Source organism: Balaenoptera ricei, chromosome 18 (assembly GCF_028023285.1).
Source record: "Balaenoptera ricei isolate mBalRic1 chromosome 18, mBalRic1.hap2, whole genome shotgun sequence".
NCBI classification, from domain to species: domain Eukaryota; kingdom Metazoa; phylum Chordata; class Mammalia; order Artiodactyla; family Balaenopteridae; genus Balaenoptera; species Balaenoptera ricei.
The window spans coordinates 12,135,108-12,159,634 of record NC_082656.1 but is presented as its reverse complement, the minus strand read 5'-3'; the positions used below and the strand labels follow the sequence as shown (position 1 = coordinate 12,159,634).

Genomic DNA, 24,527 nt, shown 5'->3' with positions numbered 1-24,527 from the left:
AACAAGAATACATAAGAGCATCATAAAGAGAGTTTAATGTGGGTTGAATCTTTATTCATGTGTCTGTCTTTGGAACACAGACATCTCATAAAATGTGTAATTTAAAAGTGAATTTCTTTTCAACAAATTCCTTTATCTGCATAGGGAAGTTATAACAAAGTATCTCCCCAAATAAGAGTATTCTGTGCACTCATTCAATTTCAGTAAGAATGGATAAGGTTTCGTTTTACTTTATATTGTTTTCTTAATATTAAAAGCATAAGAAAACCACATTTACCTATCTTGAATTTTCATTACTGTAGTTCTCCTTAAAAACGTAGAGATTTCAAAATTTTGACCTCTTCTTGGATTCCTTAGAAAAACATGGGTTTGTTTGTTTGTTTTAGTTTTGTTCCCATTTAGATGGACGGCCAGTTTTTTTTTTTTTTTGTAGAGTGACTCCTTCTGTTTAGAATCTCTATCTACACAAGCCATGACAAACATAACGGAGTGCCCCGTGGGTGCCTTACGTTCATCAATCCAAGCATGAGCTGATGCACTTTCTTGCCCTCCAGAAGCTTATAGTCTAAGGTAGAAACACTCATAGCAACAACCATTCATTCATTCAGTATGCATTGAGAACCCACCATGGACTAGTGATGTGAGAGTTGCAAGAGTGAACATTTGAAAGAGGGAAATCTGGATGCCTTAGTTAATGACCTTCTACCATGACAGAAGCATCATTCCGTATTTCCCAGGCTTAAAACTTACTTGTATGTGACTCTTGAAATCTTGAAGTCTTTTTATTTATGTTAGTCAAATTTTACTTTTTTACAGTTATATAAAAATATTTTATGCAACATATGCAGATAAGAATCAAAGCTGGGGAAGCAAAGAGAATTTTAATCAGCTTACTGGTCCAATTTGTCAATTGTTAAAATTTATATCAAACACCTTCAAAGGCAGATTGCTAGCTATTAATTTTTTAGCTCAATCTTTTTCCTTTAGTGTAGAGATTTCAGCCATGTATTTTCTATAGAGGATCTTTTCTGCTTTGGCATTCCAAGAGAATTGTTGAAAACAAAATGCACCAAGAAAATCAAGAGGGCTGATGATTCATTCCCTGTGTTCTTAGAATTTTTTGCTGCATATAATGCTAAATCCTCCTTCCATTCTCTTTCCCTGTACCCATCAACTGCCCCTAGCACTCAGTCTCAGCCGGTGAGTATTTCCAAAGATACTCTTTCAAACTTTGAACCGTTATCTTGACCCACCGTCTTTGTGGGGGCAGCACTCTGTGTCAACTCCTGTTGTAATGTCCTCACTGCTAATGCTCCATGTTAGTTAAATAAATATTTCCTGAGCATCTACTGTGTGCCAGGCTTGTATTAGTTTGTAAGGATACGAAGATGATTAAACCGCAGTTCTTGTCTTCAAGTTGGGAAACAAACATATATAACACTGTGATAGTGTCGTAAGGGCTATGACAGCTCAGAGAAAGAAGGGGCTAAATCTCATTAATAGGGTCAGAGAAAAAAGACTTATAAATCGGGACATGAAGGATCTTGCCAGGAGAAGGGCCAGGAGGACATCACCACCTGAGAAAACAATGAGAGTTAAGGCACAAAGGCATGGAAGTATATGGCATGTTTAAGGAGCAGTGGCTAGTCCAATAAAAATGAATGGTATAATTACAGGAAAGGGAGAAGATGGTGGTAGCCTAGTTGGTTGCGCTGAGATTGCACAGGGCCATGAAGGCATAATTTTGTTGTAGGTATTAGTGGGTGAAAAGGGATTTTTAGTAAGGCCATGATTTGATTTTTATCTGAATTTTGGAAACAATGGTATAGTGGTAGAGAGGCTGGCTACACGTGAAGAGCCAAGAGCCAGGAAGACTCCATGAAGTCATTCTGGAAAGAATTGTTAGGACAGAATTTAAACAACAATGCTTAAAATGGGGGAGACTTCAAAAGAGAAATGAAACCAGGAATTTCACCGGATATGAGGCCAGAGGAAGAGAGAGGCATCAGAGATGAGGAGCAGGTTTGCCAAGCGAGGAGGAGAGGTAGGGATGGGTCCCATTTTAGACCTGTCGCATGTGAGATGCTTCGGAAGCATCAGTGGGCAAGTAGAAAGGAATGCTGTGTAAGTCAGATGTGAGCTGACAATATGTATTTGAGAGACCCTGGCATATAGTAGTGACTTAAATAATAGAAATGTAAAATTCCTCTCCCCTCAACCCAAGGAGAGATTTGTAAGGATAAGGATGAAAATGGAACCACGGGGAACATCTGCAGTTATAAGAACACATCAGGAGGACCTTCAAGATGGCGGAGGAGTAAGACGTGGAGATCACCTTCCTCCCCACAAATACATCAGAAATACATCTACATGTGGAACAACTCCTACAGAACACCTACTGAATGCTGGCAGAAGACCTCAGTCTTCCCAAAAGGCAAGAAAATCCCCATGTACCTGGGTAGGGCAAAAAGAAAAAACAGAGACAAAAGAATAGGGACGGGACCTGCACCTCTGGGAGGGAGCTGTGAAGGAGGAAAAGTTTCCACACACTAGGAAGCCCCTTCACTGGTGGAGACGTGGGGTGGGCAGGGGGGAATGCTTCGGAGCCACGGAGGAGAGCGCAGCAACAGAGGTGCGGAGGGCAAAGCGGAGAGAGTCCCGCACAGAGGATCGGTGCCGACCAGCACTCACCAGCCCGAGAGGCTTGTCTGCTCACCCGCCGGGGCGGGCAGGGCTGGGAGCTGAGGCTCAGGCTTTGGAGGTCAGATCCCAGGGAGAGGACTGGGGTTGGCTGCATGAACACAGCCTGAAGGGGGCTAGAGCGCCACAGCTAGCCAGGAGAGAGTCCGGGAAAAAGTCTGGAACTGCCTAAGAGGCAAGAGACCGTTGTTTCGGGGTGCGCGAGGAGAGGGGATTCTTCCCCTGTCTGCCTGCAGAAGGCAGAGCACCACCTAAATGAGCTCCAGAGACGGGCGCCAGCCACAGCTATCAGCTCGGAACCCAGAGATAGGCATGAAATGCTAACGCTGCTGCTGCAGCCACCAAGAATCCTGTGTGCAAGCACAGGTCACTCTCCACATCCCCTGGGGAGCCTGTGCAACATCACTGCCAGGGTCCCATGATCCAAGGACAAGTTCCCTGGGAGAACGCACGGCACGCCTCAGGCTGAACACAAACTGGCCTCTGCCGCCACAGCCTCACCCAGCATTCCAATTATAACTACTGTACCCCCCCTCCCCCGGCATGAGTGAGCCAGAGACCCCTAATCAGCCGCTGCTTTAACCCTGTCCTGTCTGAGCAAAGAACAGACACCCTCAGGCGACCTACACGCAGAGACGGGGCCAAATCCAAAGCTGAACCCCGGGAGCTGTGCGAACAAAGAAAAGAAAGGGAAATCTCTCCCAGCAGCCTCAGGAGCAGCGGATTAAATCTCCACAATCAGCTTGATGTACCCTGTATCTCTGGGATACCTGAATAGACAACGAATCATCCTAAAATTGAGGAGGTGGACTTTGGGAGCAACTGTAGACTTGGGGTTTGCTGTCCGTGACTGATTTCTTTCTGATTTTTACGTTTATCTTAGTATAGTTTTTAGCACTTGTTATCCTTGGTGGCTTTGTTTATTGGTTTGGTTGCTATCTTCTTTCTTCTTATTATTATTTTTTAAATTTTTTATTTTAACAATTTTTAAAATTTATTATTATTATTTTTTCTTTCTTTTTTTCTCCCTTTTCTTCTGAGCCGTGTGGCTGACAGGGTCTTGATGCTCTGGTCTGGTGTCAGTCCTGACCCTCTGAGGTGGGAGAGCTGAGTTCAGGACATTGGACCACCAGAGACCTCCCAGCCCCACATAATATCAGTTGGTGAGAGCTCTCCCAGAGATCTCCATCTCAATGCTAAGACCCAGCTCCACCCAACGGCCAGCAAGCTCCAGTGCTGGATGCCCCATGCCAATCAACTAGCAAGACAGGAACACAACCCCACCCATTAGCAGAGAGACTGCCTAAAATCATACTAAGTTTACAGACACCCCAAAATACACCACCAGGCACAGCCCTGCCCACTAGAAAGACAAAATCCAGGCCCACCCACCGGAACACAGGCACCAGTCCCCTCCACCAGGAAGCCTACACAAGCCACTGAACCAACCTCACCCATTGGGGGCAGACACCAAAAACAATGGGAACTATGCATCTGCATCCTGTGAAAAGGAGACCCCAAACACAGTAACTTAAACAAAATGAGAAGACAGAGAAATATGCAGCAGATGAAGAAGCAAGGTAAAAACCCACCAGGCCAAACAAATGAAGAGGAAATAGGCAGTCTACCTGAAAAAGAATTCAGAGTAATGGTAGTAAAGATGATCCAAAATCATGGAAATAGAATGGAGAAAATACAAGAAACATTTAACAAGGACCTAAAAGAACCAAAGAGCAAACAAACAATGATGAATAACACAATAAATGAAATTTAAAATTCTCTAGAAGGAATCAATTACACAATAACTGAGGCAGAAGAATGGATAAGTGACCTGGAAGATAAAATAGTGGAAATAACTACCACAGAGCAGAATAAAGAAAAAAGAATGAAAAGAATTCGGGACAGTCTCAGAGACCTTGGGTACAACATTAAATGCACCAACATTCGAATTACAGGGGTCCCAGAAGAAGAAGAGAAAAAGAAAGGGTCTGAGAAAATATTTGAAGAGATTATAGTTGAAAACTTCCCTAACATGGGAAAGGAAATAGTCAATCAAGTCCAGGAAACACAGAGACTCCCATACAGGATAAATCCAAGGAGAAACAGGCCAAGACACATATTAATCAAGCTAAATTAAATACAAATACAACCAAAAATTAAATACAAAGAAAAAATATTAAAAGCAGAAAGGGAAAAGTAACAAATAACATACAAGGGAATCCCCATAAGGTTAACAGCCGATCTTTCAGCAGAAACTCTGCAAGCCAGAAGGGAGTGGCAGGACATATTTAAAGTGATGAAGGGGAAAAACCTCCAACCAAGATTACTCTACCCAGCAAGGATCTCATTCAGATTCGACGGAGAAATTAAAACCTTTACAGACAAGCAAAAGTTAAGAGAATTCAGCACCACCAAACCAGCTTTACAACAAATGCTAAAGGAACTTCTCTAGGCAGGAATCACAAGAGAAGAAAAGGACCTACAAAAACAAACCCAAAACAATTAAGAAAATGGTAATAGGAACATACATATCGATAATAACCTTAAATGTGAATGGATTAAATGCTCCAACCAAAAGACACAGGCTTACTGAATGGATACAAAAACAAGATCCGTATATATGCTGTCTACAAGGAACCCACTTCAGACCTAGTGACACATACAGACTGAAAGTGACGGGATGGAAAAAGATATTCCATGCAAATGGAAATCAGAAGAAAGCTGGAGTAGCAATTCTCATATCAGACAAAATCCACATTGAAATAAAGACTATTACAAGAGACAAAGAAGGACACTACATAATGATCAAGGGATCAATCCAAGAAGAAGATATAACAATTGTAAATATTTATGCACCCAACATAGGAGCACCTCAATACATAAGGCATATACTAACAGCCATAAAAGGGGAAATTGACAGTAACACAATCATAGTAGGGGACTTTAACACCCCACTTTCACCAATGGACAGATCATCCAAAATGAAAATAAATAAGGAAACACAAGCTTTAAATGATACATTAAACAAGATGGACTTAATTGATATTTGTAGGACATTCCATCCAAAAACAACAGAATACACTTTCTTCTCAAGTGCTCATGGAACATTCTCCAGGATAGATCATATCTTGGGTCACAAATCAAGCGTTGGTAAATTTAAGAAAATTGAAATCGTATCAGGCATCTTTTCTGACCACAAGGCTATGAGATTAGGAATCAATTACAGGGAAAAAAAACATAAAAAACACAAACACATGGAGGCTAAACAATATGCTACTAAATAACCAAGATATCACTGAAGAAATCAAAGAAGACATTTGTCATTAGAAACAAATGACAATGAAAACATGATGACCCAAAACCTATAGGATGCAGCAAAAGCAGTTCTAAGACGGAAGTTTATAGCAATACAGTCCTACCTCAAGAAACAAGAAAAATCTCAAATAAACAACCTAACCTTACACCTAAAGCAATTAGAGAAAGAAGAACAGAAAAAACCCAAAGTTAGCAGAAGGAAAGAAATCATAAAGATCAGATTAGAAATAAATAAAAAGAAATGAAGGGAACAGTAGCAAAGGTCAATAAAACTAAAAGCTGGTTCTTTGAGAAGATAAACAAAATTGATAAACCATTAGCCAGACTCATCGAGAAAAAAAGGGAGAAGACTCAAATCAACAGAATTAGAAATGAAAAAGTAGAAGTAACAACTGACACTGTAGAAATACAAAGGATCATGAGAGATTACTACAAGCAACTATATGCCAATAAAATGGACAACCTGGAAGACTGAACCAGGAAGAAATAGAAAATATGAACAGACCAATCACAAACACTGAAATTGAAACTGTGATTAAAAATCTTCCAACAAACAAAAGCCTAGGACCAGATGGCTTCACAGGCGAATTCTATCAAACATTTAGAGAATAGCTAACACCTATCCTTCTCAAATTCTTCCACAAAGCTGCAGAGGAAGGAACACTCCCAAACGCATTCTATGAGGCATCCATCACCCTGATACCAAAACCAGACAAAGATGTCACAAAGAAAAAAAACTGCAGGCCAATATCACTGATGAACATAGATGCAAAAATTCTCAACAAAATACTAGCAAACAGAATCCAACAACACATTAAAAGGATTATACACCATGATCAAGTGGGGTTTTTCCCAGGAACGCAAGGATTCTTCAATATATGCAAATCAATCAATGTGATACACCATATTAACAAATTGAAGGAGAAAAAACATATGATCATCTCAATAGATGCAGAAAAAGCTTTCGACAGTATTCAACACCCATTTATGATAAAAACCCTCCAGAAAGTAGGAATAGAGGGAACTTACCTCAACATAATAAAGGCCATATATGACAAACCCACAGCCAACATCGTTCTCAGTGGTGAAAAACTGAAACCATTTCCTCTAAGATCAGGAACAAGACAAGGTTGTCCACTCTCACCACTAATATTCAACATAGTTTTGGAAGTTTTACCCACAGCAATCAGAAAAGAAAAAAGGAATAAATGAATAAAATAAATAAATAAAAAATAAAAGGAATCCAAGTCGGAAAAGAAGCAGTAAAGCTGTCACTGTTTGCAGATGACATGATACCATACATAGAGAATCCTAAAGATGCTACCAGAAAACTACTGGAGCTAATCAATGAATTTGCTAAAGTAGCAGGATACAAAATTAATGCACAGAAATCTCTTGCATTCCTATACACTAATGATGAAAAATCTGAAAGAGAAATTAAGGAAACACTCCATTTACCATTGCAACAAAAAGAATAAAATACCTAGGAATAAACCTACCTAAGGGGACAAAAGATCTGTATGCATAAAACTATAAGACACTGATGAAAGAAATTAAAGACAACACAAATAGATGGAGAGATATACCATATCCTTGGATTGGAAGAATCAACTTTGTGAAAATGACTCTACTACCCAAAGCAATCTACAGATTCAGTGCAATCCCTATCAAACTACCAATGGCATTTTTTGCAGAAATAGAACAAAAAATTTCACAATTTGTAGGGAAACACAAAAGACCCCGAATAGCCAAAGCAATCTTGAGAAAGAAAAACGGAGCTGGAGGAATCAGGCTCCCTGACTTCAGACTATACTACAAAGCTACAGTAATGATAACAGTATGGTACTGGCACAAAAACAGAAATATAGATCAGTGGAACAGGATAGAAAGCCCAGAGATAAATCCACGCACATATGGTCACCCTATCTTTGATAAAGGAGGCAAGAGTATACAATGGAGAAAAGACAGCCTCTTCAATAAGTGGTGCTGGGAAAACTGTACAGCTACATGTAAAAGAATGAAATTAGAACAGTCCGTAACACTGTATACAAAAATAAACTCACAATGGCTTAAAGACCTAAATGTAGGGCCAGACACTATAAAACTCTTAGAGGAAAACGTAGGCTGAACACTCTATGACATAAATCACAGCAAGATCCTTTTTGACCCACCTCCTAGAGAAATGGAAATAAAAACACAAATAAACAAATGGGACCTAATGAAACTTAAAAGCTTTTGCACAGCAAAGGAAACCATAAACACAACGAAAAGACAAGTCTCAGAATGGGAGAAAATATTTGCCAACAAAGCAACTGACTAAACTTAATCTCCAAAATACACAAGCAGCTCAGGCAGCTCAATATTAAAAAAACAAAGAACCCAATCCAGAAATGGGCAGAAGACCTAAGTAGACATTTCTCCAAAGAAGATATACAGATTGCCAACAAACACATGAAAGGATGCTCAACATCACTAATCATTAGAGAAATGCAAATCAAAACTACAATGAGATATCATCTCACACTGGTCAGAATGGCCATCATCAAAAAATCTAGAAACAATAAATGCTGGAGAGGGTGTGGAGAAAAGGGAACCCTCTTGCACTGTTGGTGGGAATGTAAATTGATACAGCCACTATGGAGAACAGTATGGAGGTTCCTTAAAATACTAAAAATAGAACTACCATACGACCCAGCAATCCCACTCCTGGGCATATACCCTGAGAAAACCATAATTCAAAAAGAGTCATGTACCACAATGTTCATTGCAGCTCTATTTACAATAGCCAGGACATGGAAGCAACCAAAGTGTCCACTGACAGATGAATGGATAAAGAAGATGTGGCACCTGTATGCAATGGAATATTACTCAGCCATAAAAAGAAACGAAATTGAGTTATTTGTAGTGAGGTGGATGGACCTCGAGTCTGTCATACAGAGTGAAGTAAGTCAGAAAGAGAAAAACAAATACCGTATGCTAACACATACATATGAAATCTAAAAAATAAAAATAAAGGTTCTGAAGAACCTAGGGGCAGGACAGGAGTAAAGATGCAGACGTAGAGAATGTACTTGAGGACAGGGGGAAGGGGAAGGGTAAGCTGGGACAAAGTGAGAGAGTGGCATGGACATATATACACTACCAAATGTAAAATAGATAGTGGGAAGCAGCTGCATAGCACAGGGAGATCAGCTCGGTGCTTTGTGACTACCTAGAGGGGTGGGATAGGGAGGGTGGGAGGTAGGGCGATGCAAGAGAGAGGGGATACGGGGATATATGTATACATATAGCTGATTTACTTTGTTATACATCAGAAAATAAGACAACATCGTAAAGCAATTATACTCCAATAAAGATGTAAAAAAAAAACTCATTCGTCTATCTTGCAAAAAAAAAAAAAAAAAAGCACATCAGCAGAGACAAGGGGACAATGAGAATGCAGTAACGGAAGTCAAAGGGGCAGAAAGTTTTGAGATGGAGGAAGAGGCCAGAAATGTTAAGAGGGCAAGTAGCATGAAAACTGAAGGGAGGTCATGAGAACTGGAGCTAGGTCATAGGATTTGGCAGCGAGGACACCACTGGTGACCTGTGGAAGGTCCATTTCAGGGGGCATGTTTTCCCAGGGGGTCATTATGGGGCTGCCCGGGGCTGACTCCCAGGCTAAGCTCCAAGGGGAGGCTGGCCTGCAATGAGTACCCGGTAGGGTGTGGGCAAAGTACCCAGAGCCCGTCAGTCCCAGGACCCTCATCCACCCTGATCCTTGGTTCCTTAAGTGCCTAATTCCCTCGTAATACCCACGGCGTATTCTGGGATCCCAGCTGACACATTTTCATAATTTTAAATCAGAGGACTCCAGATGATTCTGTTTTATTGTTGAATTAGAGATCTCTTTCCTTTTCCCCTGAAATCGTCTTTGACTCCTTTTCCCCCTCCTCTTCCACGTTTCGTTGGTCACCAGTCTTCGTGGCTCTTCATCTGCTGTCCTAGGACTCCGCATTCTCACAGCTGCAGAAACCACTTGCTAGCTGGCCTCTTCCCTGTCTTTGTCCTCTGCCCCTTATATCCGCCTTGCGCACTGATGTCAGACTTGTTGCCGTTACTTACCGTCTGCTAAATAAAGTCCGAACTCTACTCTCAGATGAAGAACTGTCTTGATTTGTCCGCAGTCTTCCTTTCCAGCTGTATCTCCCATGTCTTCTCTGGACTTGTGCTCCAGCCTATAAACCAACTTAAATTTCCACCAGATACTCCTTGGACTTTTCCACCTCATACCTTTATTCCTATCACTTTCTAGAAGCCTTCCTCTGTCACTTCTGGTCAAAAGCACACACAACCAGGTTGGCCCCGCCGACCTCTCTGAGGGTCTTTCCCACCTCCCCAGACCCGTGACAGTTGATTTGGCTCCTGGGCTACAGGTGACATGCTGTATTACCCTCCCAAGTCGTAAGGTTTCTGAGGGCATGTGTTCTTTACACATCCTACAGTGCCTTCAAGTTCATGGTCACTACTAAGTAAATGTTGACCAGATGAGTGAATTGAGGAACAATAGGATGTTTTCAAGTTGCTTAGACTTCCTGAGGTTCAAGGGCCTTTTTGTAAATATTTATTAAATAATCAGTTCATAGAGCCATGTTCCTTTCTCCATCCCCACTATTTTCTGTTGACCTCCCCACTTGCCATTGTTCTCAATAGATAAGATAGTCCCTTTGAATTGGACCCATTGTCTCAGTTTAAGAGAATGCAGACAAATGGAGAAAATTAGGGCTCCATTTCACCTATGAGGTGAGCACCTGTGAAGATAAAATTAGGAAAAAAGCATTTATTCTCAAGAGTTCCCCCACCCATTAGATGCTTGTCTATTTTCTCTTTGCCTCAGTTGACTCCATCTGCTTTTTTTCTTTTTTGTTTTCTTCTCAGTAATGTGGCAGGCAATGGACAAGGGCTGGGAAAACATATTTTAGAGTATCTACAGCCTCCTCCACGATCAGGGAGAGAGGGAAAGTCTAGGGCAAGCAGCCAGATCTCCTGGGCAGCATGCCTGAATCACCACCCCCTGAACACACAGACGGATACATAGACCCACAGACATGCAAACACGATCCCTCCTCCCCTGCCTGCAAGTGCAGTGGCATAAATAAATGAGCCATCTTAAGTGCAAAAAGCAGATAGGGAAACAGCAAGATCGGTTTTCAAGTCCAAAAGGTTAGTCACCTTGTAATGAGATAGTCTTGCGTAGAGATTGTTCTAACTTTGGGACCAGTTTGAGGCATTTAAACATTTAGTTTTCACTTGCTGTCTGAGCCTGTTACCAACGAAACTGTAAAGGGAAGAAACCCTTTAAATTCACAAAGGGTTTGCTAACATAACATACACATGAGCTTAGAGTCATTTAAAAGAAGCAATGAATTCTAACAAGGAAGCCAAGTATTTCCCAATTCTAGAATTTTTTTAGTAACTTTCATATTCAATTGTAAGTTTCGGGAGACAGGGAACACTAGACAGAGTCAGGCACATGGTAAGTTCACGCTGTAAGTGCTGACTGGTTGATTACAGAATCCTGAATTCATGGCTCCAATGAGTAGAGTAGGATCATCCATCTGAAATGATGAAGGATGATGTGAGGTCGGATCTTTCATGGGGAGTGATGTGCTGTGACAGATTCAAGCTATAGTGTCCCTGATAGGCTTAGGTGCCCCTGAGAGGGGGATGGACTAAAGATGGTAGAAGTCAGCCCCACAGATTTCTTCCACAGCTCTTTGGTGGCTGGTTATATAATTGATCATCACGGGATATGAGAATAAGCCAGCCTAAAGTTTAGCACTTCTCATTCAGGAGGTAGCAAGCAGAGCAAAGGATACAGGGTTTAAAATGTGCCCAGACAGATCTGAGCAAAGGAAACCAGAACTGGATATAAGGCAGTGGATCTGATGAGTACTTTAGTAATTCAGATGTTAGTGACTTCGATTGAGATAACTAATTGTTAGACCTGCTTGGCCATTTAAAAACAACCATATGAAGTTGAATTTTTCCCATTCAAAATAAAGAATTACTTAATACAGGCCTCTGTAAAATAACACCGTTGGTTAGTTGAATTTTAATGAGTTCTATTAAATAAGTGACAAAGCCCTTTTTTACTGGCACTCAGGGACTTCTGGTATTACAGGATTAAAACACAACTGAACTCAGTACATGTGTCAAACTTACTTATGAAATGAAATTAATTATTCCAGCAGTGATCCAACCATAAGGTGTGTGATGTTTTCTGGAGGTCAAGAACCATTTTAAGAAGTTGCCAAGAGGATGCTTTTTAGGTGGCCAAGAGGAAGAGTCTGAACAGAACTCTGACCTTAAGAGTGCAGTCGTTCCCAACTTAAAAGCAGATCGTGTTCGAAAAATGTTTGATCGTAGATGACTTTTTGGAACTCGAACTTCATTTCTCCAGAGAGATGGCAACACAAGTAGAAGCTGTGAGCCTAGTGGCTGTCAATAAAGGAGGTGGGTTCGAGTGCCCCAGTGAGAGAGAAACCTACACATCCTCAGCTCTCCAGACAGGGACAAGAGTCCTTGACATTTCCTGAGGTGCCAGGACAGGCCACTCATAGGAAAAGTGTGCAGTTCTTTGAGTAAGATGCGAATGAGACTCAGTTCTAGCTCTGCTGCCTTTGAGCTGTTCGTCTTTGGGCAAGTTACCTCTCTGAACCTGTTTCCTCATCTCCAACAGGAAAAATGACACCAACCTACAAGGCAAGTTTTCTCCCTCCCTCCCTCCCTCCCTCTCTCTGTCTTTCTCTCTCTCTTTCTCTCTTTCTTTCTCTCTTTCTTTCTGTCTCTCTCTCTTTCTTAAGGTACATACACCTTAATGCACCTCTAGCCTTAATCCTCTTCAATCAATCAATTAACCACATCTGACAGTTTTTACCTCTTAAATCTCTGTGGAATGTTTCCATTTCCCTCCACCTCCACTGCACTACCCTAGATGGGGCCACACCAGCTCTCTGACCACAGGACCTTTTAAATGTGCCCGTCTCTCCTACCTGGACATTCGGCTAAGGGGTGTCCCTGCTGCCATTATTGTTCCCCTCTCAACCATTCTTGACAGGGTAAGAGCTCTTCAGAGCTTTTTAAAATGCAGATTTGATCCCCTGGGTTCCAGCTTAAAATCATCCAATGGCTTCTCATTGCGCTTTGGATAAAACCCAAACTCCTTAACTTGAATTTCAAAACCCTGCGTTATGTGACCCCTGCCACATCCTCCATCCTCATTCATAAGGTCCTTCCCTCCAACTCCACTTGGCTGCTATGCTAACTTGTTTAGGTCCCTTCAGAGCACCATATTTGCTCCCTCCTCCGTGCCCAGCCATGAAACAGGTGGTCCTCTTGCCTTGGAACACTTTCCCTCACTGTGCCCTACCCTCCTTCCCCTGGCAAACTCCTCCTAATCCTTAGGATCTGGCTTCACTACCTCTTACCCTCTCTGTAGGGTGTAGGCCAGTCTTAACCCCATAGATTGTTAGGATTCCAACAGCAGCATGCAGTACTTCCCCTCTCAGAATACTCTGTTGTGATTACTAGTTGAGTTGTGTGATTTCCCTCCAGGTTAGAAGGCCGGTGCAGTAGGGAAAGTGGTGGTGAAGAGTGCAGAGATTTCGGCCTCCACCCTGTATTCGCTGGTCAAGTTGCTAATCATCTTTATGCCTCCTCATGTATAAAATAATGCTGCTTGCCTCACAAAGTTATCCTGAAAGTTAAATGAGATAATATGTGTGTGTATATATGCATATATGTGTATATATTGGATTGGCCAAAAAGTTCATTCGGGTTTTCCTGTAAGATGTTACGGAAAACTCAAACGAACTTTTTGGCCAACCCATTATATCCATATAAAAGGTTTAAGTGCGTTAACTAGTCCATAGAAAATAAGTCTTCAGTAAACTGAGATGCATGCGTAATGAATACTTAGTAAATGCAAGCTTTTTGTTGTTGCTTTGTTTTGGTTTTTTTAAGCTGAGTATTGCTACGGCTGTTTTCCTGGGAGTGCACTTTCTCTTTTTCTTTATGTTCCATTGGCTTGGTAAGATTAGAGTCCCAAAAGTAAAACTGTGAGTGCTGTGTTTGCTTTCCCATTTGCTCATTTTTTCCCAGTCTGCGTAGCCTGTAGGAGTGATGTGAAGACGTAAAGTGATGTAGAAAGTGGGCAGAGAAAATATCATGTTCACAAAGCCTGTTTTCCAGTCAACTCCTAGGGGATCCCATGCCTTATTAGCTGCGGATTCTGCCTCTGCCCGCAGTTCTTTAGTCCTTGCCCGTTTCAGAGCCCTCCTATTAGAGGCACTGGCGGGGCAGTGCAGTGCCAGGAGGCCCAGGCATCAGGCTCATTCAACAAAGACAGGACCACAGAATGCAAGCGAATTAAAGCATTCTCAGTGCTTCCTACTTCAATGTGCCCCTCCCCAAAAAAATAGGGGTGTGTGTGTTTTAGATGGAGTCACCAAATACATTTCAAAGGCAACACACAAATTAGTGCAGCATGAGTTCTGTGACAGTTGGTAAAGGTCTTTGGAGAAGATGAGAAAACAAGGAGCTTCCCAGTTCCATGGCCCCTAAGGTTTGGTGCAAACACTGTGTGTCAAAAATCACCAAACATGTACCTCACCACTGAATTTTGTGAGGGTCGACTTATTACCCCTGTTACCTGGTAGTCTCCAGGCTTTAGAAGAGTTCTCGTCATTTTGATTTTTTAGATGAGTCACTGGGTTTGTTGCCCCCAGAGGCACTTCATTATGATTCAGTGTGAAGCCCTGAAAGGACTCGGCTTCCGGGAGTTAGGGGTAGGATGGGGGCTGCAGTGGTTCCGCGTTGGCATGAGGCTGAATTGACACCTTTGATGTAGCCTAAGACAGAAGCCGCACCTCCCACTGCTTCTCGGAAGACGTCAGCCTTACGCAGAAAAGGCATCTGCTGAGGAATCCTGCATCTCATTCAGCCTGCTCTGGGAGCAGCCTTAGCCGTCGTTAACTAATCCAACCGCTTCCCTCCTCCTCTGCGGTGCTGGGCTTAGTGCTAAGACGGGATTTCGCCTCTTGCTCTTGTCAGGTTAGGCACTGAGACTGTGTCCATGTTAGAACTCATAGAAGGTAAGTTAAATGCATGATCCCTCTCCCTCATGGCAAGATGTTTATTTTGCGCCCTGGAGGACATTTGTGTCTCATTGCTAATCCTACTTCGTTCGTTGGCTGTGAATGTAAAACATGTAAAAATGTTGACATTTTTACAGGCAAAATAGTGGCGATCTGATACCTCTTTACAGAGTCATGTCTTTAAGTGTTTTATCAGTTCTTAGAGGTGCTGTTACTCAGAGAAAAGAATGGCTTGCGTGAGTTCTGTGGCTTTGATTCCTTTTAGGGATAATGTTTAAAAGTCTTGAGAGTCAGGTTGATTCTCGTGATGTAAACCTATTAAAAAGCAGCTTTTATTTTCGACAGCAGTACAGACTAACTGTGAGGAGTTCCTGAGTGTCTGTGCCAGTTACTTTGTCTTGCTGGAGGCAGGTCCTTCTGAGTTAGGCTGGGGGATGTACAGGGCGCAAGTGGATGTGGGAACTTCTAGAAGTGAGTTCTTAACTCTAAAAAGACAGTGATCTGTTTTCACAAGTCACTGGGACTATCACTTGTGAGCTGTGCTAATATTTACTCTCACTGAGTTGTACTGGGAAGCTAAACTAAAGAAGGAAGCATGCAGTCCATTGAAAATGTCTCAGAACCGCATGCCTAAAATCTCCGTGGGCACGGTTAAGAGCATCATTCATAAATTCATCAGGAAAGTTGTGCAAAGTACATTATTATTCTTTTTAATGTAACCTGCTGCTATATTCAACACCGGCTTAACAAAAGCAGTGAATTTCTGAAGAAGGTTTCTCCCAGAAGCTATTTTTCAGGACTATAGATAAAAAGGTATCTGGAATTTTAGCAAATGTCCCTCGTTAATTGTTTGTTGTTCTGAGAAGATGATTTGTCGTGAGAATGCTTTAATAAGCCGCTTTTTCTCTCTGTGATTCTCTGTGCTTCTAGTTAATGGAACCCCTGGTAGTCAGCTCTCTACTCCGCGCTCGGGCAAGTCTCCAAGCCCATCACCCACCAGCCCTGGAAGCCTGCGGAAGCAGAGGGTAAGGAAATGAGCAAGCTCCTTGTTTAAGACCTGTCCATGTCTCGGTGCAGATGGCACAGGTGCCAGCAAATAGCCCTCTCATGATAGCGCTGCTTGTCTCTAAGGAAGAACCAGGTGAGGGCAGGAGGTGACCGACCTTGCGTCACTTATTATGGCTGTGGTTTCTCTTAGCTAGGACTCGGGGCTTTAAATTTCCCTGTAAACTTGTCCTGATCTTAATTCCAGGAAGAATAGACAGTTGCTGCTTCACTTTGAAATACCTCACTCTTTTTGTCTCGAGTGCACAAAGACGTTAATGGCACTGGATTGTAAGCTTCCTTAGCTGAAATGAGTTTCATTAGAGACATCATCACTGGTCACCAGCCTTCCTTAAGAAGGAAAAGGAAAAGTGCCTGGATTGGAGGTGGGCGGGCCCTGGTGGGAGTTGCTTTAGGGCAAAGGATGGTGGTCCAGAGCCCCTGAGGGTTTGTGCTGCAGAGATGGTTACATGTGACCTGTGTTTTTTGTGAATGAAACCCACACGGAGCACCTTCTCTTTCATCATGACCTGCATTTATCTTTGAGCTTCCTGTGTAATAATGGAGACGTTGATTGAGCTTGGAGACCAAAGTCAAAAAAGTTACCGGAAACAGTGTTCGTTTCTCTATGCTGAGGAAGGGGGTGGCATTAGCTTTTCTTTCAGGATGGAAGGACTACTGTTCGGAACCCCTCACAACCTCTGCGGTTTGTCTTTTCCAGTAAGACCAAGGCAAGAATCAAAGGAGTGGGACGGGGAGGAGGGGCATGGTACAGTGGAGGCAACAGGAGGCCTTTCATTGTCCTGATTTCACAGGCCAGGTGCGGAGGGAGGTGCGCTCTAGGGGGTTTCAGGAGGCTGCTCGCTGAACATTCTAAGAAGCTAGGGCTCTTTGGCAGCTTTTGAACTCAAAGATTGGATTTATGAATTTCGTTTCTTGTACTATGTGCTTTAAAATGAGACTTTTATGTTCCATACATTTAAACCGCCTCCAAGAGGGAAGCTCCTCTTTGCAAGCCTCCTGCCGAGGTTGTGTCCACACACCCTCTAAGGGGCGGGGGGGTGAATGAGTCAGCCGCCGGTCCCCTTTGGAGGCTGGCCCGCCACGTAGCAGGTCGCACTGCCCTGCTCCACTGAACCGCCTGGCATCAGGTCCAGCTGGTTTTGATTATTGGATGAGGCCTGGAGCTGGGCACCAGCTCCTCCGCTAAAGGGCTGTGTTATCTTAGATAAGTCAGTTATCCTCTCTCGGCTTCAGTCAAAACAAAACAAAATAAAAGGCTCTTTCCAGATAGAAAACCCCATAATGTGACTCCAGTTCCAGCTGAGTGTTTTCACTATGGCTTCTTCGTGGCCACAGTCTAATCTGGCATTTTAAAGCACAGGACTCATTAGTGAGCTACCAGAAGAATGGGCCAAGTTCATTTAATCTCCTCAATGTCTGTGGTCGAGTGGAGGAAGGGCTAGGGGAGTGAGTGATGCTTTTCTTATCAGTGTTACCCAGTGAGGCCCCCATCTGTAGAGGCAGCCATTAGAAACAGGACAGACTGGGGACTTCCCTGGTGGTCCAGTGGTTAAGACTTTGCTTTCCTATGCAGGGGGTACGGGTTCAAGATCCCTGGTTGGGGAATTAAGGTCCCACATGCTGTGTGGCCAAAAAACCAAAACATAAAAGAGGCAGTATTGTAACAAATTCAATAAAGACTTTAAAAAAAAAAGAAAAAGAAAAAGAAATAGGACAGATAGGGCCCTCTTGCATAGAATAGTCTCTCTTTTGAGGTGTATACTTTGGAGACTACACCTGGCATAGAAATCCCTCTTCATCCATCCATTAAATTAGATTCAGGATTTAGCTCATGCTTCGTTGTTGAGATTAGATTAGAATGAGTGAGACTCCCTGCTGCAGATCTGAGCTTCCCTCCTGCTGGCTTATGGTGGAGACTTCCATCTTGGGGATGTAAAGCTCTTGGCTCAACTGTCCCTTTGTTGGCAGAATGAGGCTAGAATTTGCTTCTTCTGCCCTCTGTATTCCCTACTTCACTATGACTTTGTCCAACTGAGGCAGAAAATTTCCATCCAGCTCCTAGCAGCTGTGTGGCCAATGGCTTATGTAATTAACACTGCCAGCGCTTGGGAAATGATCATAAGGGATGGTTCTCTTGTAGATTCTTCATTTTGTCATTTAAACTCCGTACTTGACAGGGAAAAACAATCTCATTTGTTTTAAGGAGACAAAAGGTTTATCATCATCTGAAAACATTTATTAAGCACATGTTGTGAGCAGAGCACCAGATAGTTTAGAGATGGTTCAGTTTCCAGGCTTTTGAATTGAGGCCGTAAATGAACATCCTCCGTCCATGTACCACGTCAATGAGTAGAAACATTCCCAGCTGCTTTAGTGAGAGGAGCTTTCATCTTGGTGTGGAGGCAACTGCATCAAATAATCCCTCCCAGTTAAAATGAGCCTAGAATATCCCTAAAAACTGATCCTGTTTCAAATTTGGTTAATATTCTTCTCAAATGGCTATACTCCTATGCAGGAAATACTGAAATAAGTGAAAGATGGCAAGTGCTAAAAGAAGACACTTCAAAGAATAAATTAACTCTTTTTATGGCAAATTGGAAAACAGTAGCTACTTCTCTTTTTCTTTCTGTGTTGCCTAGCAACGTGGCCAGGAAAACAAGTGGGCTGTGTCTCCCTGCAACACACACGCACACTTCCTACCTCATTTTGAAACACAGGAATATAAGCTGCTTTTTTTTTTTTTTTTTAAGGACTATTGAGACATTTGACCGCTTCTTCACAAACAAGAAAGTCTATATTTTTATTTATGTTAATTATGATGGTTTAATCCGCTTTTTTCCTTCCCTTAATATTATATTTTTGTTACCTCTTTTGGTATTTTAGAATAGTCCTATACAATAGGAGTCTGCATGCCAGATATTTTTCTTCTTGAAAGCGCTGATGGCAAGTGTACCAAGCAACTGCCCTATTTTCCCAAAACACTGTTACTTAAATTGCTATCTAGACGCGTTTGCTCACAGATGCAGATCCGGGAGGATCTTTTCCATCCATGAACCCCCATTCTGGGGTCCCATTTCTTAATACATCAGGAAGAAAAGTGTTGTATTGTGTAGGTGGAATGAAGCTCCCCATGATACTCCCACATGGCTGACTTTTGTAGATTATCTGATCAGTCAGATGATGTGAAGAGTGGGTGGTTCAAAATAGAAAAGAAGCCAGGATTCTAGACACTCTCTGCAGATCTGAGCTGGTTGCCTGGTGACCAACAGAGGGATCTCATAGCAGAAAAGGGCGGAGGGAAGAAGAGGGAAGGTGATGGGTGAGCGGTTGGGGAACCAGGAAGAACATTGGGAAGGGAGCAGGGAGGTCAAGTTCGCATTCTTTCTGTCTTCCAAACATACCATTTTGAAAAGGCAATGTTTATTGGGTGTATGCGCGGTGCAAATGCAACCCTTGAGTTGCTACTCTGGGACCAGAATTTGCTGAATGCCAGCTGGGGCTCCTAATAAATTATTGCCTGAGGTAAGCACGTTCCTCTTCTACCCAGAATGGGAAGGAACCGTTGGAGGAAGAATGGCCTAGATACATAGTAGCAGAGTTGGTGTTGACAGATCTCAGGGGCTATAGAACTCGACACAAAGGAAGGCAAAAGCTCATGAGCAGATCAAGCCAATAAGGCAGAATAAGCACCCTTTTCATCTATTTAGATGGTTTCATGATCTTTTCTCTTATCCAAATTTGACGACTCTAAAGGGTTCAATGACATCAGAAACCAAGGATGCCCATTCAGTGTTGTTCCACTCCTAAGAGAGCCACAGGGCACCTAAGAAAGCCAAGTAAACAAATCTATACTGCCCTTCATCTTACAGGACCTGTATCGCCCCCTCTCTTCGGATGATTTGGATTCAGTAGGAGACTCAGTGTAAAAGAGACAATGGAGCAGTGTATATGGTTTGTGGTTGGGTGAAGGTTTCATGTTTCCTAAGCAAAAGTCTAACAGCAAAATACACAAAAGAGTTTTGCATACCTTGAAATTATGAAGCCTAAATCATATAAAAGGAAATCTCCAGGCATTTTGTATTAATCCTTGAAAGAGATATTTTTTTATATCTCCTACGTTGATTTGACTGAGGGAGCTTGAACACAGACTGGCTCAGTGGGTGAGGTTTTTATGCCAGGCCTGGCTCTACATGAATTTCATTTATGGGCCCGATCTTAGTTTCAGAACATGCTAATGGTGTAGCAAGACAGTCATAATTTCTGTAGATGGGGTTTTCATTTTCATCATAAGTAAACATGTAGATACAAATTTTCTGTACAATTCTGTACAGATTTTCTGGCTAAGCAGATTAAAATGCCACTAGCAGACATTTTTTCTTAAAGTTATATTCTTCTTAAACTTTACACTGCTGATTTTAAAGGACTTTTATTGCAAAATAATCAAAATATTCAAGTAGGGTTCTTCTTCTTCCTAGACAGTATTCAGAGCTACTTGTTATTTTGTGGGTTAGTATAGGTGAGGAAAAACACCCATGTCAAAGACATATCTCATGAAGACTTTCTTGTTAAGCATAGGAACTTTCCTTATTTTTGTTGTAAAAAGTAAATTTTACTCTTTAAACTTACCTTTCATTGAAAACAGTATAAGTATAGCTTAAACATGAAGAATTTGTTCAATGGCATTGCTATAAATTATATAATTCCTCCCTACAACCATATATATAATTTTTCAAATATGTAAATGCTGAAGCTAGGAAGCTTTTTTTATTAAACATACAGACCTAAAAAATTGTGTCTGGACTTATTCCAAAAAACCAATTTGAAAAGCAAAATTCTTTTAAATGGTGCTACATAAATCAGGCCCCAAATATCCAAATCTCTACTCTGATAAATCCTGGATCTTACTGGTGTTTTGGAAATTTTCATATGCAAAACTCCTTTGTGTTAAACTAAGTAAGTCTATGATTATAACCTATTGTTAAACATTAACCTACTAATTCTGCTTTCCTAGTCCTCTGTTTAAAAATTATAGTCAGCTTTGCTTAAACATAAAACAATTATTTTTAATCTGAATGTTAAGAACTAATTTAATGTGTATGGTCTATCGTATTTAAGCCATACCCTAGTGATCATTTAATTTTACTAGTTCAAACACTAACAATTTAAGACTTGTGTAGCATGGTTTTGATATTTTACAGGCTTGACATATCTCAGTAGGTGATAAATTTAAGATGTATGATGCCACTTGGAGGCTTTTACTTGGGGTTTTTTTTTTTCAAATTTTACTTGAAAATTGAATTTAAAAACAAAATGTTTGATTCAAAATGGAGAGAATTTCAGTTGTCATATACTGTTTTAAATGTTATCCATTTATCTCCTTGATAAATTGCTCAACTATCAAATTTTACCATCTGGTTTATAGTTACATATGTTACTATCTCACTTTCCAAGTGAATAAAATATTCCAACCATAAGAAGGAGAAGAAGAAAAAAAAACAGTACAGGCAACCTAACAGCATTTGAAAACTTAGCCTTATAAAAATTAGTGCCTCATTATCCTGTCTGTTGCAGAGAAAGACACTTCTCTGGCAGGTTATTTGAGAACCGCAAACTGAACCATTCCATCTTGAAAGAACAGTTCATAATACCTGTTCCAGACTTCAGATTTTAAAACTGTTTCCAATAGAAATGAACAGAGACTCCTGCTGAGATCAAAAGGCTGCTTTGTTTTAGCTGAAACAGTAAACATCTGTGAGGTTGCCTATGCTGGTGTCTGTTCTAGTTATGTCTTTGTAAAATGCATTACTTAATACAGTTGAGTCCATAAAAGATTAGTATGTATTTGACTGAACTGTCAAAAATGCAAAGAAAGCAGTGGAACAGTTAACCTAAATCTGGTGGGGTCAGATGGTCCAGAACAAAAAATAAATTCCAATAATTTTAACTTCCCTGAACTGTCAATCTTATGGACAACTACTGCTTAGAAAGGTCCAATAAACGCTATTTGTTCTGGATAAGTGGCAGATATTGCCAATTGATATGAAGCCCAGGGCTTTGTTTAGACATGGCAAAAAGAAACTGGACTTGTACTAATTGCCGATAGATATCATGGCCAACTTTCCATTCAAGCAGTTCCGAGGGAAATGCTATTCCACAGCATTTAATCCTTTGAACATATGACTTTTATTAAACGACTGTTCAGGGGCAATATATATCATTTACTTTTGAAACTAAAATTCCTCAGAGATTGAAACAGCACACCATTTATAGACTTTGAGATCTCTTCCTGTGCAGAGCATAATTCCATTATACTAAAGCAGAAATTAAAAAAAAAAAATCCTTAGCAACAAACCAGAAGTTTTCAGTTTATTGGTGGAACCGAAATGATGATTTATAGGCACTTAAGATTTACTTACTTATAGAATTCTTTAAAAAAAAAAATTAGACACTGAATTTTTAAATTGTTCTACTGGGCAGAAGAGACCTCCAGCAAAAGCAATGCATTTTTGTCCTTACGGTAGACCTTAAATGTTCTGTGAAGACATTGCACTCTAGGAAAAATTTGATCATTGGCACTTACATTTTCGCCTTTAGACATCATAGAGAACGATACCATAAACATATCCCTGCTTTCAGCATTTTAGAAATGCAAAACCTAATTATATATCAAGTATAAACTTCAGTGTGAACTCAAAGACTGGTTCTGAAAGCTACGCGGTTTGTTTCTTCTTTGTCTTGCTTAATTACGTGGGGTGGGGCAGGAGTTCTCAATGTTTTCATACTGTCATAGACTTTTGAGACGTGTCAGGTCCACACCCATCTATACACATCCCTGTGTTCTTATATTGGCTCATCTAAATATTAGAAAAATCAAATACTATCTTCTAAAAACATTTTGAACCAGAATTCATGTGCCACATGTGTTCCCTATGTTAACCAGCAGGGGTATTTTGGTTGCATCCACTGCAGATCTGTACATGATTTTTTTTTTTTCGTTTAAAAATAATGAAATCTAAAAGCCACATTTCTTAATACAAATGAATGAATATACAGAATAATATCCTTAAAAAAATAATTCCATATAATTTAGCTATTGGACTACTAAATTTTTCATATGTGGCCATATATCTACCCAGGTGTGTAGGTGTTTATGTAAATTTGCAGGGCTCAGTGTGTATATGGGTGTGCTTATGTAAGTATTTGTGTATGTTTATAGACCATAAATAGTAGAGTATGGTATTTGTGACACAGCCTTATAAGTTACTGGCTCTTGTGGAATTGTATGTAAAACCTTTCATGTCATAAATCAGTACCCATGACATATTAATTGAGGCATATTTAACTTCAAAAGTAGTTTGCTAAACTAGTATGGCAAAATGGTTCCAAATAATAGGGAGATGTACTGATTTATTTTAAACAATTTGGAATCCAGTTAAACAAAAATCTCAAATTCAGATAAATCAATATTGTGTTAACTCTTAAATACAAGCATACATTAATGCTTATATTGTTATGTCCTGATATTCTATTATTAAAATGATTATATACTATCACTGATGTTTCTCTAATGTGTATGACATGTGGTGATTGTCAGTCACTGTTCACTAAAAAAAGGAAGTATTGATTTATAGGGTTGTGAGTAGGTGAGTAATTATATTGAAACATAAATCGAAGAGAATCCAAACTGTGTTTGATTTGAAGTAAGTTGAATTGCAAAGCCAGATAACCTGTAAGGCAGTTTTGTATGTTCTTTCAAAACACGATTCTAAACTATTGATGTATTTTCAGTAGTAACCCTACTATACTTACTGTATGTGTGTATAACAAATATACACACTCCTGAAAATGTTAATTGAATGAATATATTGGGAATGAACTTTTTGGCCAACCCAATGCTATATATACATACATTTCCTACTTATGCATATTTGCATTAGCCTGGCTAGCATCTCTAATTGTGCATGTCAGTGACAACGATATCCCACAGAATTATAGTGTGAAAATTAGAGATATATTGAATTCGAAATACCAGTTGCCTGATGCAGTTTGTTATACTATCAGCTGAAAAATATTTGTAACTTTGTGCCTGTAATGCATGTGGAAAAGATAGGAAATCTGAGGCCCTAGCTGTAATTTTTCAGGGTGCATGATATATAGTGTCTTTAAAATGTGGTTCATTTTAGTAAAGACGATGGATAAATTCCAAGATAGTATAAATGTTGCATGTAATACCTGGGTGTTTGTATTATATATGGCCACAAAACGGTTTTGAAGCCAGGGTAGTAGGTATCTGAAAGGTCATAGGCA

General features: G+C 40.7%; 1 protein-coding gene across 3 annotated transcripts in view; it reads left to right on the top strand.

The window, feature by feature from the left end:
- DCLK1 (doublecortin like kinase 1) overlaps positions 1-24,527 on the top strand; it is a 328,932-nt gene that overhangs the window by 235,546 nt on the left and 68,859 nt on the right. For 2 of the 3 annotated variants that reach the window (XM_059902575.1, XM_059902574.1), the window contains exon 6: positions 16,083-16,177. In XM_059902575.1, the coding sequence (XP_059758558.1) occupies positions 16,083-16,177 (95 nt within the window). Of the gene's footprint in view, positions 1-16,082; positions 16,178-20,089; positions 20,895-24,527 lie in introns of those variants that run through there. The other variant, XM_059902576.1, reaches the window with a different exon arrangement.